Raw genomic sequence first — 13929 nt, forward strand, 5'->3', positions numbered from 1 at the left:
ACACACACATGCACACACATATGGTTGCGTGCGTGCGTGCTAAGTTGCTTCAGTCATGTCTGACTATTTGCGACCCTATGGACTGTAGCCTGCCTGTCTCCTCTGTCCATGGGATTCTCCAGGCAAGAATACTGGAGTGGGTTTCCGTTTCCTTCTCCATAGCCAATGGTTATTTGCATATAAGCTGAGATCACTTTATATGTACAAACTTAGTCCTCCCACTAGCCTTCCTAAATTGTCTTGTTTTCCTCGTTGTATCATCTCATTTCATCCCACAACAACTTTATGAGTTCAAGACCATTACTGAAGCCCTGTGCTGCCTCCTTGTGTCCTGGTGGTTGTAAAACCCCACAGCCTTCAGGGGCTTGACTGAATCAATGCATGAGGTCTTACAGTGGCCACCAAGGGCCCAGCATGCATAAGGCATCGAGTGATAAGAGTTTCCCCAACTCAGGACTTGGGGAGGTGAGTTACGCTGGAACAAGTGACAGACGGTGGGCAGGACAGACCGTGACTAATGGTCCGTGCACTGGCCCAGATGGCTGGCCCGGAGGAGTCCACAGCACACATCCCTGGGAGCTGGGCACGTTCATGGTCCTCGACCCCAGGGAGGGGCTAGAATCAGGCAGGATGGGGAGAAACTGCATGGGCCAAGGTCAGGCAGCGGCTGACATGCAGCCCAAGCTCCCTGGCTTGCTGGTCTTTGGGGAGCCTGGCCTTGGGCTGCCCGCTCCTATCTGAGCTGAGCTGAGCTCCGCTCCTACAGGGCCACACGCACCGACTCACCTCCTCCTGAGGTGCTTCTGGGCCCTGATGAAGATGGGCTTCTCAGAGGGTCAGCCTCAGTGGCCCAAGGTCTGGGTTCCAGTCCCTGTTCTGCCACTTTCCTGCTGGATCATTCTGAGCAAATCATTTCATCCCTCTGGGCCTCAGAGAGCACAGAGGACAGGCTGGGCACATCACAGGTCCTCTTTTATTTATTGATTTAGGCCACACTGCACAACTTGTGGGATCTTAGTTCCCCATTCAGGGATTGAACCTGGGCCCCCTGAAGTGGAAGCGTGGAGTCCCAACCACTGGACGGCCAGGGAAGTGCCCACAGCTCCTTGATAAGTGGGAATGTGTCGCCCCTGTGGAGTCTGCACACCTTTGTGGGGACTTTTCCGTACCCTGTTCAGAGTGTCCGCCACCATTCCAGAACCACACCCTGGGCCCGGCCGTGTCTCCCACGCAGCCACACAGCCCTATGTGTGGTTCCCAAAGAAGCCCTGCCCAGGAAGAAGCTGCCCTGTAGGAAAGCAAAGGGAAGGTTTCCGAGGAGGCACGTCCAGAGTGGGCTCCCACGTGTAGGCGAGAGGGTGCTCGAGGCAGGTGTGGGTCCCAGCGAGCGCCCCTGAGGAAGACCATCCTCATGTCAGCCCCACACCCTGCTGGCGGTCAACAGGGCGGACGGGGCCTAGTTAGTTTATTTACTCCAAGGAACTGAGGCAGCTCACAAAACCCAGAGGCCTGAAAAAGTCAGAGGGGGAGTCAGGTGAAGGAAGAAACCCACAGTTGGAAAGTAAGATAAAGCCGCTCACTGGGCCTGAAGAGCTGGCACACCACTCAGATGTAGCCACAGCTCTGGCTCCGAGCTCCCTACTGGCTGGGGAGAGTGAAAGCGACCCAGGCCCCTAATCCAGGTGCCATCGCTTGCTCCCCAGGGTGAACCCCCTTCCCTGCTTCAAGACTCAGCTCCTCGCCCTTCCCCACGTGCCCCAGGCTGAGGTGAGCAAGCTGTCTGTGCTTTTTCTTTTAAAAAATCTGTCTCAGCGTCTTGGGAAGCAGTTAAGATTGGGCCTGTTTGTTGCACAGACAGACGAGCAAAGTGCTTGGTCAGTGCAGAAACAGTGATGTCTGTGCCTGTCATGCAGTACCGGGGCATCAGGGATGGTCAGGGATGTGGGAGACCCACCCCCACCACCACTGCACGGGCGGAGTGGGCCAGCAGAGGACGGGGCTGGGAAACCCAGACTTCCCAAGGCCTGATGGAGAAGGAAGGAGCGTCCTGCCGGCTCCAGGAGTGGGGATTTGGGCTCTGGGAACCTAACATGGAGGTTGCGGGGTGTGAGGGAAAGCTACAGGTGGAGACTTAAGCGGAAAACTTGGCCTTGGTGGTGAGGGAGGTGGTGTGAACCAATTTCTGCCTCTTTCAGCCTTGCTGGGACAGGGATCTGGGGCTGAGCTGCTGGGACCTGCTCACACCGTTTTCAGCAGCCTTTGTCCCGCGCCCCCCTCCCTGACGCCCTTATTTAGGGCTGGCCCCTGTGGGCAGGAGGGAGGTGGGAGAGCTCACAGGGACCAGCTGCTGACCCGCAACCTTGGACAGCAGCCCCCTCTCCGGCCTCAGTTGTCTCTCAGAGACACCAGGTTGAGGCTTCGAGTCAAGGATCGTGTAAGTGATAGCTTAGTGTAGGGCCTGGCACGTAGTAGGCGCTCAAGAAATGGTGTGTGCCTTTGGTGGATGCGGAGCAGAGCCAGCGCAGTGCGGCGACTCGCCCAAGGTCACACAGCCGGGCCGGATCCGACCCGGGCGGCCTGACTCCAGCGGGCCGGGTTTGCGAGGAGCCAGCTTGGGAGAGCGGTGTTTGGAGGAGCGGGCGCGGACGTGGGCGGGAAGGGACTTCTATTTTGGAGCGGGTGACAGAAGCGCGGAACGCAGAGGGGGCTGGGTCCCTCCCTGGGCTCCCCCAGTCCGAGTCACCTTCCCGCGACCCTTCCCGGGAGGGGCGTCCCGGGCGGGTAGGGGGGAGCGGGAGGGGCGGGTAGGCGGTTACCTCATCGCCGCCTCCGGGAGGCTCCGCTTGCTGCTCGCTGCTCGCTCGCGCCGCCGGCTGGGGCGGCGACTCCGGGCGCCGGAGCGAGAGAAGGACGGAGGGACCGAGGCGCCGAGAGGCAGCGCCGCCCCCTGCATCCTGCTCCGCCGCGGGACCCGCGAGGCGAGGAGGTCCGACCTCGGTGCTCCGCGCTGTCGCCGGCGCCTCCAGTGGCGCTGCGGGGCGGAGGCCGTGTCTGCGCGCGGCGCGCTCGGTCAGTTCTCTCCTGAGCTTGGCACTCGCCGGAGCTGCTCGTGCGTCCGCCGTCCGCCTGCTCGGCTGTCTGTTTCCCCTCTACCGCCAGCTCCGACCTCCAGCCTGGCCTCCCCGGGCCCCCGGTGCTCCAAGGGGCGATGAGCGCGGCGGGGCCGGGGTGCACGGGGCAGGGCGCGCCGGGCGCACAGAGCGGCGCCGGCCCATGAGGCTTCCCAGAGCGGGGCGCAGCAGCACGCGCGGGCCATGGGGGGCAGCCTGCGGGTGGCGGTGCTGGGCGCTCCGGGCGTGGGCAAGACGGCCATCATCCGCCAGTTCCTGTTCGGTGACTACCCCGAGCGCCACAGGCCCACGGACGGGCCGCGCCTCTACCGGCCCGCGGTGCTGCTCGACGGCGCCGTCTACGACCTGAGCATCCGCGACGGCGACGGTGCTGGCCCGGGTCAGAGCCCCGGGGGGCAAGAGGTAGTAGGCTAAGGGGTGGGCAGGGGCGTGTGACAGCATGTGGGTGGATGCTCGGTACACACGTGCGTGTCCGCGTGGACGGCCCAGGGGTACCAGACTGTGTTCATGGACTGAAGGGTCAATGTGTGTCCTGGCATTTGTGCTTTTCACCTCTTCTGCCGGCATGCAATTGCCCCAACTCAGGCCCAAGACCCGGCGATTTTGCAGAGTGGCTTTTTCTCGCTTGCTTAAATTGCTATTTCTCGGCCTCCGCTGGTGGGTGAGGATTAGTGCACGGGGGAGCATGGGCCTGCCTCCCTGAGAGTGAGTGTTCCGTGTCTGGAGCCACGAGCAGAGCCGCAGTGGGAGAGGTTGAAGCTAGACACGGGGGTGTCCATTCTGAGGGCATCATTCTCTGCTCCCTCATTCCTATGACCTGCAGCCAAGACTTGTTTAGTAATTTTGCAAAGTCCAGGGCAGATTTTGAATCCTTGGGAGTTGATGCCTTCAAGAAGTGAAGAGGAAAGAGCAGGCAGGATTAACCAGGGCTTCCTGGTGAGGGTGGCATTTGGGCTGAACCGGGACGGATGAGTGAAATTCTGATTAGAGGAAGCGGCGGAAGCATTCCCAGGTGGAAAAAGCAGCGTGTGCTTTGGCCGGAAGCTTAAGTGTGTAGAGCTGCCGTTTATCGGTGGTCTCCGCAGGCTCAGGAACATGGGCCCAGGCTCGGAGGCAGGAACTACTCCTGAGGGCGCCCGGGGAGGGGCGGGGCCTGGCCCGAAAGAAGGGAACCATGGGAAAGAGAGAAAGGGGCGAGGAAGGAGACGGGCCTCAGGGGAGAGGAGACCCAGAGAGAAGGGTTGGACGCTGACTGGCTCCAGGCACGGTTTTAAAAGGTATACCCCAGCGGCCATAAGGACTGTAAGGCCCAGGGAACTTGCGGGAGAGGGCCACAGACGAGGAGGAGAAGGGCCAAGGCCTGAGCGTGAACTATGTGGGTTTCGCGTCAAGGCCCGTTGCAGAAGGTCTGGATGCGACAGAGTAAGAAGGGGGCTTCGGCAAACTCTGGCCTCCCGCCCCCCAGGAGTGGCCGGACTCTAAAGACTGGAGCTTGCAGGACACGGACGCCTTCGTGCTTGTCTACGATATCTGCAGCCCGGACAGCTTCGACTATGTGAAGGCGCTGAGGCAGCGCATCGCGGAGACCAGGTAAGGTGCGCCGCCCGGGTTGCGTGTGGGACGGCGGGGAGTGTTTGTGGGTCTGGCTGGGTCTTTTTTCCCCCGAGGTGAGTGGGTGGGCTTTTCCGCCGTCCTGGGCCAGGTCTCAGGCCTTTTCGGGCCTGGCTTCTGGCCCTAAGCGGTCTTTGGTCCTGGGTCTTTGTGGGTCTGGTGTTTGCTGGAGGTTCTCTGGCTGCAGGAAAGTATGCTCCTTAGTGTGTATATACCCGCTGGAGGGATTCTTCGGCCGTGGGGGTCCCAGGCACTGCTACCTTCATCCTCCTTTGGCCTCCAGGCCAGCGGGCGCACCTGAAGCGCCCATTCTCGTGGTGGGCAACAAGCGGGACCGGCAGCGGCTGCGGTTCGGGCCTCGGCGCGCACTGGCTGCCCTGGTGCGCAGGGGCTGGCGCTGCGGATACCTCGAGTGCTCCGCCAAGTACAATTGGCACGTGCTGCGACTCTTCCGCGAGCTGCTGCGCTGCGCGCTAGTGCGCGCACGCCCTGCGCATCCAGCTCTGCGCCTGCAAGGGGCGCTGCACCCGGCGCGCTGCAGCCTCATGTGATCGAATTGGAAAAACGCCGCTTACGGGGGGAGGGGCCTTCTAGTTAACTGGAACAACCGGGGACCTGGATTGGACGAGATTGCCCAACTTCTTTCGGATTGGACAGGACAAGCCTCCTCCCTGATTGGCTGAAGAACACTCCCACCCATTCTCCTGGGCAACAGGCTTCTCTTTGAATCTCACTGGGCCCAACCAGGCCCCATTGGACAAATCAGTCTTTTCTGGGACCTCACTGGGTCACGATTCCATTGGATGAAAAGGACTTGGCTATGAATCTGATTGGACAGCCTCAGGCTGCTCTTGGAGTTTCATTGGACCAACTGTTAAGTCACACCTCCCGGGAGGAAATAAAGGGGAAGCAAGTTGCGCCTGGCATTTCTGGGATGGCAAGATAAATCTTGGGGAATTCCCTGATGGTCCAGTGGTTAAGACGCCAAGCTTCCACTGCAGGGGGCATGAGTTCGATCCCTGGTTGGGGAACTAAGATCTCTCATGCCTCACAAAATTGCTAGAAGATAAATTTTGTGCTTCCCAGGGGGCGCTAGTGGTAAAGAACCTGTCTGCCCTTGCAGGAGACACACACCTAAAGGTCAGAGCTGACAGGCATTGCCCGCTCGCAGTTGACTCCAGAATCCCAACCTGTAATGAGGGTTCTCAAATGGATATGACGGCCCCAAGGCTGAGTCTCCAAGACGCAGACACAAGTAGCTGGAAGAAAACTTTACTGTCAGGCTCTGCAGGGCCACGGGACCTCAGGAAGGGTCCTTACTGGGCTGGCCCAGCCTCCTCTAAGGCATTCAATAATATTAGTAATTAAATAGCAATGCTCATCCCCCAAGCGGAATGTACACCAGAAGTCCCATTGTGCCATGTGGTCCCGAGGGGTCTGGTCCCATGAGGTCTGGTCCCCAAGAGGCAGGGGCACTCCCTGATGCAGAGGGGTTAAGGCCACAAAGGAAAAGGAGAGAGGGAACAGGGGACTGGGGGCAGCTGGGCTGGTCCGTCACATCCAGGAATCCGGCTCGGTCCTTGGGCTGGCTGACTGAAGGGCATGCCAGGTCCCGGACCCCGTGGGTCCAGGTGGGCGGCGGGGGCCCCTTGGTGTGGGGATGCGTGAGGGTTTTCGGTCTGGCTGTGTGTCCATCCGGCCTCGTGCCCAGGTCCTCAGGGGCTCTGGGCCGGTCAGAGGACTCCCGGGTGCATCTGGTGGGCCCCCTACACCGGGGCAGGGGCTGCCCTCATCAGAAGAGCTGGACAGGACTGGGCCTCGGGGCCCAGGCAGCCCGTTGGCCATCCTGCCAGAGTCCCCGGGTTGCCCACACTTGCTACCCAGGACGCTGAGGGACGAAGAGGAGGAGCTGGAGGAACAGTAGGCTGAGTCAGGAGCTGGAGGGTCTGGGGCCCGAATTGGGTCAGGGGCTGGTCCACTGGCGGTCCCACCAGTAACAGCCTCAAGGGCTCGGGCGTTGGCTAGGAACTCCTCTTCCAGGCGCTGAAACAGTTGCTGTTCCTGCTTTGGGTCAAGCTGCAGGGGTGTGCGGAAGACACTGGCTGGGATTATTCTCAACTCTGGACTGGGGCTGGGGACCCTGGGAGCTGCAGGGCTGTGGGCACGGGGAGTGTGGGGGCTACTTCTGCCCGAGCCCGCACTGCCTCTGCCCCGCGGCACCCAGGAATGCTGCCCATCTCGGTCCCGACGCACCAGTAGCACTGCCTGGTCTTCACGGCTCTGACTCCGGGCCCGCCGGGCAGGGCTGGGGGCCGACAGCTGGCCTCCCCTGCCTCCTGGGGCCCCACGCGGCCGCCCCCGATCCAGCCGGTCCCGGGACTGGCTGCGTGGGGCAGGAGGCCGTCTCGGGGAGGCCGGGGTGCCCGTGGTCACACGCCGGCTGGGACGCTCCCGCCGGGGGCCAGTGCCTGAGTCTTCACTGCGGGCACCAAGGGGGCCGCTCTGGGCCGAGGAGGCTGAGGAATCGCTGTCCCCAGAGTAACGGCGGGAGCGGGGATGGGGGGGCAGCTGGTCCCGGGCCCTGGGGCAGGGGAACAAGAGAGAGAGGTGGGGCCAGGCAGAGAGACCCGCTGCACAGAAAGGGTGGGGAGGGGAAGGAACAGGCAGACGCACGGCTGCGGGCGAGACACCTGTGGTGGTAGCGGGGGTGCCAAGGGTTTCTGTCCGTCCTGGGGACTTCCAGGGAGAAGTGAGAGATTCTGCCACAGCTTCCTGCAGCCAGGGCCACCCCCCGCCACCCCACCCCAAGGCAGCGGAAGAAGCAAGGGCCCAAGCTCCCCCCTCCTCAAGCCTCCAGCTTCCTGGGCAGGCCAGAGGGAAGCTGGGTTGGGTTGGCGGCCACCCAGCCCCCAGGGCCCGCCCAGCTGTGTTGTTCGTTTGCTTGGGTTGCTATGGAGATGGGAAGCCAGGCCCACCCCCACCCACGGGAACTTTTCCCAGGGTGTGAGTCACTGGAAGAAGCGTCATCCCGGCCAGGGCGGGCGCCCCCCACACCCCCACCCCCTGGACCTGGGTCCCATGTCCTCCCTCCTCTCACCTGAGTGGGGTCTCGGGCCCCTCCTTCCAGCTGCGTAAGCCAATGGGTGTCACCTCTGGGCGGGAGCTCCGGCGCTCCCCCCCTGGGGCTGGGCTGCCAGCTCGGGGGCTGGGGCTGGGTGACACTCGCTGCGGGGAGAAGGTGCGCGTCCTGGGCTGGGGCGGGCGGTGGGCTGCAGGGAGAGAGGGCGGGGCCGCGTGAGGGGCGGGGCCGCAGAAGTGCACGCCCCCGCGTCCCACCCCCGCCCCCCAGCCTGGACACTGACCCGCGGAGGAGCAGCGGCAGGGGTCGTGCTTGTCCAGGTAGTGCTCCAGCGTGTCCCAGCCGCCTCCCACACGCACCATCACGTGGCTCCTCAGCACCTGTGGGAGCCCGGCGTGCGCAGGTCACGGGCAGGCCAGCCACCGCCCCGGCTCTGCCTGCTCGGGGAGCCCCCTGCTCTCACCCGCACGAAGATGAGCAGACTGGAGTCTCCCACGCGGTACTTCCCCTCCGAGACCTTGATCATGGGAAACTGGTCTGGGCAGGTGCAGCGACCCAAGATCTCCCTCACCTAAGAGGAGAGGCTGGAGGTCAGGGGTCAGGTCCCTCCTCCCTGGGCCTGCCGTCAGCAGCTCCAGGGTCAGAAGGAAGTAAATCCTTCTGTAGAGCAGAGGCTCCGATTGTGTTGCCCTGGACTTGAGTGCCGCCTCTGTGCTCGACGTTTCACCAGAGCTCCTTCCCTTCTGACCACCAAGGGGGAGGGAGCCGACCAGGACGAGGTGGGGGGCTGCTTCCTTGAAGTCCCTGAGCCCTTGGCGGAGTCCTCACTCCCCCTCACCCATTTCAGAGACGTGCATGTTGAGACCCACAGAGAGGCCAGGTTAGGGGAGAAGGACCCACGCCATATGGAGGCGGCAGTGCCACAGATCCGTGGGGCACACGCAGACACCACCAGGCCGCCCGCCTGGCCAGCACACGTCTGCCCACATGCTCCCCCAGGCCAGGAGCTGCCAGGCTGGCTATGTGGGCGGCCCCACCCGCCTCCTCAGCCACAGCAGAGCTGACAGAAGGAGCAGGTGGAGCCTCGGGTGACCCTGGCCCGGGGTGGGGTGGGGTGCAGCCTCTACCCACAGCCATCCGGCTGCCCGCCTCCAGGACGGTCACATCCCGTCCTGACCTGATAAGAAGGAAACTCTTGGCCAGGCTGTGGGGGTGTCAGGGACACCTAGGTCCCAGTAAGAGGAGGAAGGAGCTGGAGTCACGGTCTGGCACCTCCTATATGCTCAGCATAGAGCTCATCCCACAGCTCTTAACAGGGTACACTGGGCTGGGCTTCTCAGATAAGTCCCGGGGGAGGAGTAGGGACCCACAGAGCCCCTGGGAGCTTCCTTGGGCACTCACGTAGCGCCTACTGTGTGCCAGCTGCCTTGCCCTGGACCATGGGCCCCATGCAACCTGGAGCTCAGTGATGGCGTGAATGCCGCCCTCTAGCAGCTGAGTGCACGGAGGTGTACAGGAGGGGCTCAAAACCCCAGGATGCAGGACACCCAGCGCTCACCTGGGGCGCGGTTGGCACAGAGAGGAAGCGGGGATCGTCGTGCCATGGGGCAGCAGAGGCCGAGTTTTCTCCCAGGCCACGCCGGGCGCTGTGACCTCACCCAGCGCTCAGCCCTCTCAGCGCCTGCCTCTCTTTGGGGCCGGGTATCCACTTGGTGCTCAACATGTGCACCCTTTCCCCGGGGCAGGCTGTCCTGCAGCCACGAGGACAGGCCGTGGAAGGTGGCTGGCACCACCCTGCCTGCTGGTGCCTGGGTTGTGCTAGAATAAGCCCGGCCACCGGGCATGCGCACTCGCAGACTCACCAGCTCATCGAGGTTGCGCAGGTCGCTGGACGTCATGCGCGGCCCACGGGCTGGAGCTCCCGGGGCGGTGGTCTCGGCGGCGTCCTCCCCCGCACTGGGGGCGTTGGGGGCCGGGGGCGCGGCGCACAGCTCCCGCTCAATCTCCTGCTCGAACTGCACGAGGCGAGGGGCCAGCAGGCCGAGGCGGGCCCCGCGCCGCGCCACCTCCAGCAGGCACAACACCACGCTCTTCTCGTTCTTGCGCAGCACCAAGTCCTCCGTCTCGAACATGAGCACTTCGGGCACACCCAGCTCCGCGCGGCACCAGCCGATGAAGGTGGCCACGTTGTCTCGGGCCATGAAGGAGCCCGGCACCACGCTGTGGGCCTGGAAGGTCACCCCGCGGGCCGGCCGGGCGGCAGCCATGGCGCGGGCGGCCTCAGTGACGGCGTTGGCATGCTGGCACAGAGTGGTTCCCGTGGCCAGCCCCGTCAGGAAGCCGTCGCCACCGCTGGGCAGACCCAGGCCATACAAGGCGTTGAGCCACTCGGCCAGGTCCTCCTTCATGGCCTCCACGTAGGCCTCGCTTGAGCGGAACGGCCGCACACTCTTGGCTGCAGAGCCGGCGATGCCCGCCACGGGGTCTGCCATGCCCGGGCCAGCCGAGTCACTGTGGGCAGGGACACGGGTCAGGATGGTTGTGGACCCAGCAAATGCTCAGCACAGGCCAAGCCGCTGACCACCTGCACCTGCTTGTCGGTTCAGACCAAATGCCTGGATTTTGAGAAACTTCTCGCCTCAGTTTACCCATCTGTGAAGTGGATACAATAATAGTACCTTCCTCATAGGAACTAATGGGATGATTTTTATAAATGATTTAAGTGTCCATAAGTGTTGGCTGCTTGGTTCTTTCGGGAAGAAGGATTGTGAAGACTTGGCTGAGTCCTCCTTCCTGCCCAGGAAGGGAGGCCCCCATCGTTACTGCCCCTGTGAGAGGCGAAGAGCTATGCCCGAGACAGAGAGTAACGTGCAGCCCTGGACTCAAGAGTAGGAACCCTGGACCCGACCTCAGAGATGGGTTAGTTCCGCTGCTCAGGCCTGGTGGTGATCCCACTTACTCCGGAAAGGTCCCAGGCCCTCCCTCAACCCCTTTACTCTAAAGGCTGTGTCATTATAACGACAGCACGGCAGCAGCAGTAAAGCAATTGCAGGGACCGTGGCCAGGGCTGAGCGCGCAATGATATTATCTCCATTTTACAGATGAGGAAACTGAGGCGCAGAGCTCACTCAAGGTCGCGCAGCAGTGAGTAGCGGAGCTCGGCCCTCCAGCCCCGCGTGGCGGATCCGGCGGCCGGCCTGGGCCAGGCCCCTCCTCCAGGGAGCCTCCCTAGCCCGAGACTGATGCCTGTGAGCCGGGACTCGGAATGGCTGTCTCCAGCCCTGGCCGTCCTCTGGGCTTCGGCCCAGAGAGGGTGCGGGGCTGCCCAAGGTCACACAGCCCCGGGAAACAGAGGCCCGCGGCTGCCGCCGCCGGGTCTGCTTCACTGTGTGCCGGGCACGGGTTGCCGGGGGGGTCCCCACGCTCACCTGGCTCATCCCGCGGCCTCGGGGAGCATCGCCCCGGCTGGACCGGAGCCGGGCGGGCCGCCGAAGGGAGGCGCCGCCCGAGCCGCAGCAGATCCCGGTCCCACCGCCGCGTCCTCCGCGCCCGCCGTCTCCGCCCCGCCTCCCTGGAATTCGGATCCGGAGGGGGTGGGCGGGGCTGCGCGCTCTTAAAGGGGACGCGCTGTTCCTGGGCTGGGACGGGGCTGGAGCCTCCAGACGCGGGGCGGGCCCGGGACCAGGCCCAGCCCTGGGCAGAGGCGGGACCGGGGTCCCAGGCGACCCTGCCGGGCCGGAGGTCCCATCCCCAGACCGGGTCCCTTCTCCCTCCTTGGTCTCCTGGGAAGGGGTTTGGGCGTTTTTAGTGGCACCCCCTTCGCAGATGGTGGCCTCCCCTGGTGAGCCGCATGGCCTGTTCCCAAGAGGAACTCAGGAAGAGATAGGGGGCCGGGGCTGCGGAGTCACCTCCGGCCGGCGGGAGTGGACCTCCTTAGGTCCGATAAGTGAGGCCATCCGGCCTTGGGTGGCGGCTTCCTACCAGCAGTGCTGGCCTCGGGGATGGGGACAGTGGTGGCTCTGTTGTACCCCCCATTCAGCCACTGGCTCCTCATCAACTACTCTTTGTTAAACCCTGAAGTTAGGGGAACCCGTTTCTCAGATAAGAACGCTGAGGGGAGGGCAGGGAGGGGACTGGCTGAGGCCCCTGTGTCTGAGGCTTCGGCCCCTGCCCTGCCCTGGACCACCTCTGGCTGCCCGGGTGGGGCACAGAATAAAGGCTGGAGGAAGGTAGGCGGCAGCCTGGCTCCTGAGGGTTAAGCCTGGCTGGTTTCTTTTCAAACTGCAGAGGAGAGACCTGCCCAGACCAGCGGGAAATCCTGCCCCCTGCTGCGGTTGGGCAGGGACGCCAGGCCTGGCTGGGCAGTTGCCTTGCTGGCCAGGCAGGGCTGCTGGGGGCAGGCACCACCAACAGCAGCCAGTGCTGGGAGCTTTATTTAATAAAACCCCTACTGTGTGCCAGGCCTGCTGTGCACCCTTGACCTGAAGGAATCGATGAGTCAGCTCTATAGAGGACGCTCTTATGCCCAAACTTGGGCTCAAGTCCAGAGAGGAGCTGGTGGCACTGGGATTTGACCGATGACTGTTCTGGGAATACCTTCATTCAAGGATGGGGCATCCGTTGAGTACCTACAGTGTGCCGGACTTCCGGGTGCCAGGCTGCTCACATGCACCATCTTACCGCGTCCTCCTCGTGACCTTTCAGAAGGGGGGGCTCTCACCTCAACGCCCAGATGGTGCAGGTCCCACTCTACCTTCTCAGCACCCCTTCCTCCCCACCGCCTAGTGAGGAAGGCCCGTGCCTAGACGTGATAAAGGCTGACACTTACGTGGTGCCTACTGAATGTCTTAACGGCACTGCAAACCAGGAGAACGAAACCACCGAGCCAGCAGTGAGGCTTGCAGTCTGGAGAGGTGGCCTTTGGGCTGCAGTAGGGACAAGGCGCCAGGGAGGAGGGAGCTGAGGGCCGGCAGGGATCTGGGAACAGGAGAGGTGAGGGAGGGAGCTGTGTGGGTGTCTGGAAGAAGTGTTTTTAAGCAGAGGGAAGGGCTGGGGTAAGGGTCTAGGTGGGCCTGTGCCAGGTGGGTCGGAGAAAGGGGGAGGGAGCCTTGAGACTGGAGAGGAGGGAGATGCAGACGGGGCCTGGGGGACCGCTGGGGACAGCTCTGTAGGGCTTTGCAGGCCATGCTGCTTTTCAGGGACTTGGGAGCCACGGAGGGAGCTTGGAGCAGGGGAGGGGTGTGACCTGACTTATCCCTGTGGCTGCCATGCTGGGCAGGGCGGGGGCCCAGGAGGGAACCAGGTGGTGCCCGCTGGGGAGAGGAGTCGAATTTTGAGGCTGTATTGTGAGGGGAAAGCGGATAGAATGTGCTGGTGAATGAGGTATCGGGGTGAGGACAGTCCCAGGTTTGGGGTGGGCCACTGATAGCCGGGGAGGACAGGATCGCTGCAGACAGGGCCGGGTAAGATTAGGGTGTGGAAACTAATTCCCAAAGTATCCTGTGAGGTGCGACGCTGTTTGGGATTCTGCTTCTCCAGTCTGGGGAGACGGAGGCCCAGAGAGCCAGGGCTGTGTGTGGTCAGCAGCTGTGCGGGATTTTGACCCCTGCTTGTATCTTCCTCATGACCTGCAGGGCCCTGGACACAGGCCCTGCTGTTGATTACTGGGTGAGGTGGTTAAGCTCCCTGAGTGGTGTTTGCACGGTCTGTAAAATGGGACAGCAGCAGTCCCATCACGCAGTTGTGAAAATACCATCACTCATCCCAGCGCCATTAGGGTGTTCATCCACTGCGCTGCTGAGGACCAGGGGCCAAGGGGGACTGTTCCTGTCTCCGGCCCCCTGAGCTATGGCTGCCGTCACAGACCCGATGCCAGCATTGCAACTCTAGGACACGTGGGAGGTGTGGTGCCCACGGATATGGCCAGACCCACAGCCCGGGCCATGGAAGGCCTTGGCTTTGACCCCTTCCATCATAAGGTGACTTCTCCTCCTCCTGGCAGGACCAAGGGAAGCACGGACGCTGCTGGAGGGAGGAGAGGTTTGGGCTGAGGCTGTCCAGAGCCCATCCCTGCAGACCCCACAGGCCACCCTGAGCACGGAATGCTGC

The 13929-nt window shown here is 63.0% G+C and overlaps 2 protein-coding genes across 2 annotated transcripts; one reads left to right on the plus strand and one right to left on the minus strand.

Moving 5' to 3' along the window:
- Positions 1 to 2356: 2356 nt before the first annotated feature.
- RASL10A (RAS like family 10 member A) lies at positions 2357 to 5832 on the plus strand. The gene is made up of 3 exons (XM_043901420.1): positions 2357 to 3533; positions 4597 to 4721; positions 5026 to 5832. The coding sequence occupies exons 1-3, from the start codon at positions 3315 to 3317 to the stop codon at positions 5291 to 5293; spliced, it is 612 nt and encodes a 203-aa protein (XP_043757355.1). The 5' UTR covers positions 2357 to 3314; the 3' UTR covers positions 5294 to 5832.
- A 161-nt stretch (positions 5833 to 5993) lies between these two features.
- Positions 5994 to 11385, minus strand: GAS2L1 (growth arrest specific 2 like 1). Its single transcript, XM_043901419.1, has 6 exons — positions 11250 to 11385; positions 9684 to 10332; positions 8285 to 8392; positions 8105 to 8201; positions 7840 to 8011; positions 5994 to 7323 (listed from the first exon to the last, which is right to left on the minus strand). The coding sequence occupies exons 2-6, from the start codon at positions 10311 to 10313 to the stop codon at positions 6297 to 6299; spliced, it is 2034 nt and encodes a 677-aa protein (XP_043757354.1). The 5' UTR covers positions 10314 to 10332; positions 11250 to 11385; the 3' UTR covers positions 5994 to 6296.
- Between the last annotated feature and the right edge of the window lie 2544 nt (positions 11386 to 13929).

The sequence above is a fragment of the Cervus elaphus genome, chromosome 5 (genome assembly GCF_910594005.1).
Source record: "Cervus elaphus chromosome 5, mCerEla1.1, whole genome shotgun sequence".
NCBI lineage: Eukaryota > Metazoa > Chordata > Mammalia > Artiodactyla > Cervidae > Cervus > Cervus elaphus.

Coding starts and splice junctions, on each gene's coding strand:
- RASL10A (XM_043901420.1), top strand. CDS start 3,315: ATGGGGGGCAGCCTGCGGGTGGCGGTGCTGGGCGCTCCGGGCGTGGGC. Junction 3,534..4,596: donor AGAGCCCCGGGGGGCAAGAG/GTAGTAGGCTAA, acceptor CCCGCCCCCCAG/GAGTGGCCGGACTCTAAAGA. Junction 4,722..5,025: donor CAGCGCATCGCGGAGACCAG/GTAAGGTGCGCC, acceptor TTTGGCCTCCAG/GCCAGCGGGCGCACCTGAAG.
- GAS2L1 (XM_043901419.1), bottom strand. CDS start 10,313: ATGGCAGACCCCGTGGCGGGCATCGCCGGCTCTGCAGCCAAGAGTGTG. Junction 8,012..8,104: donor CTGCCGCTGCTCCTCCGCGG/GTCAGTGTCCAG, acceptor CTCTCCCTGCAG/CCCACCGCCCGCCCCAGCCC. Junction 7,324..7,839: donor GGGCCCGAGACCCCACTCAG/GTGAGAGGAGGG, acceptor CCCCTGCCCCAG/GGCCCGGGACCAGCTGCCCC.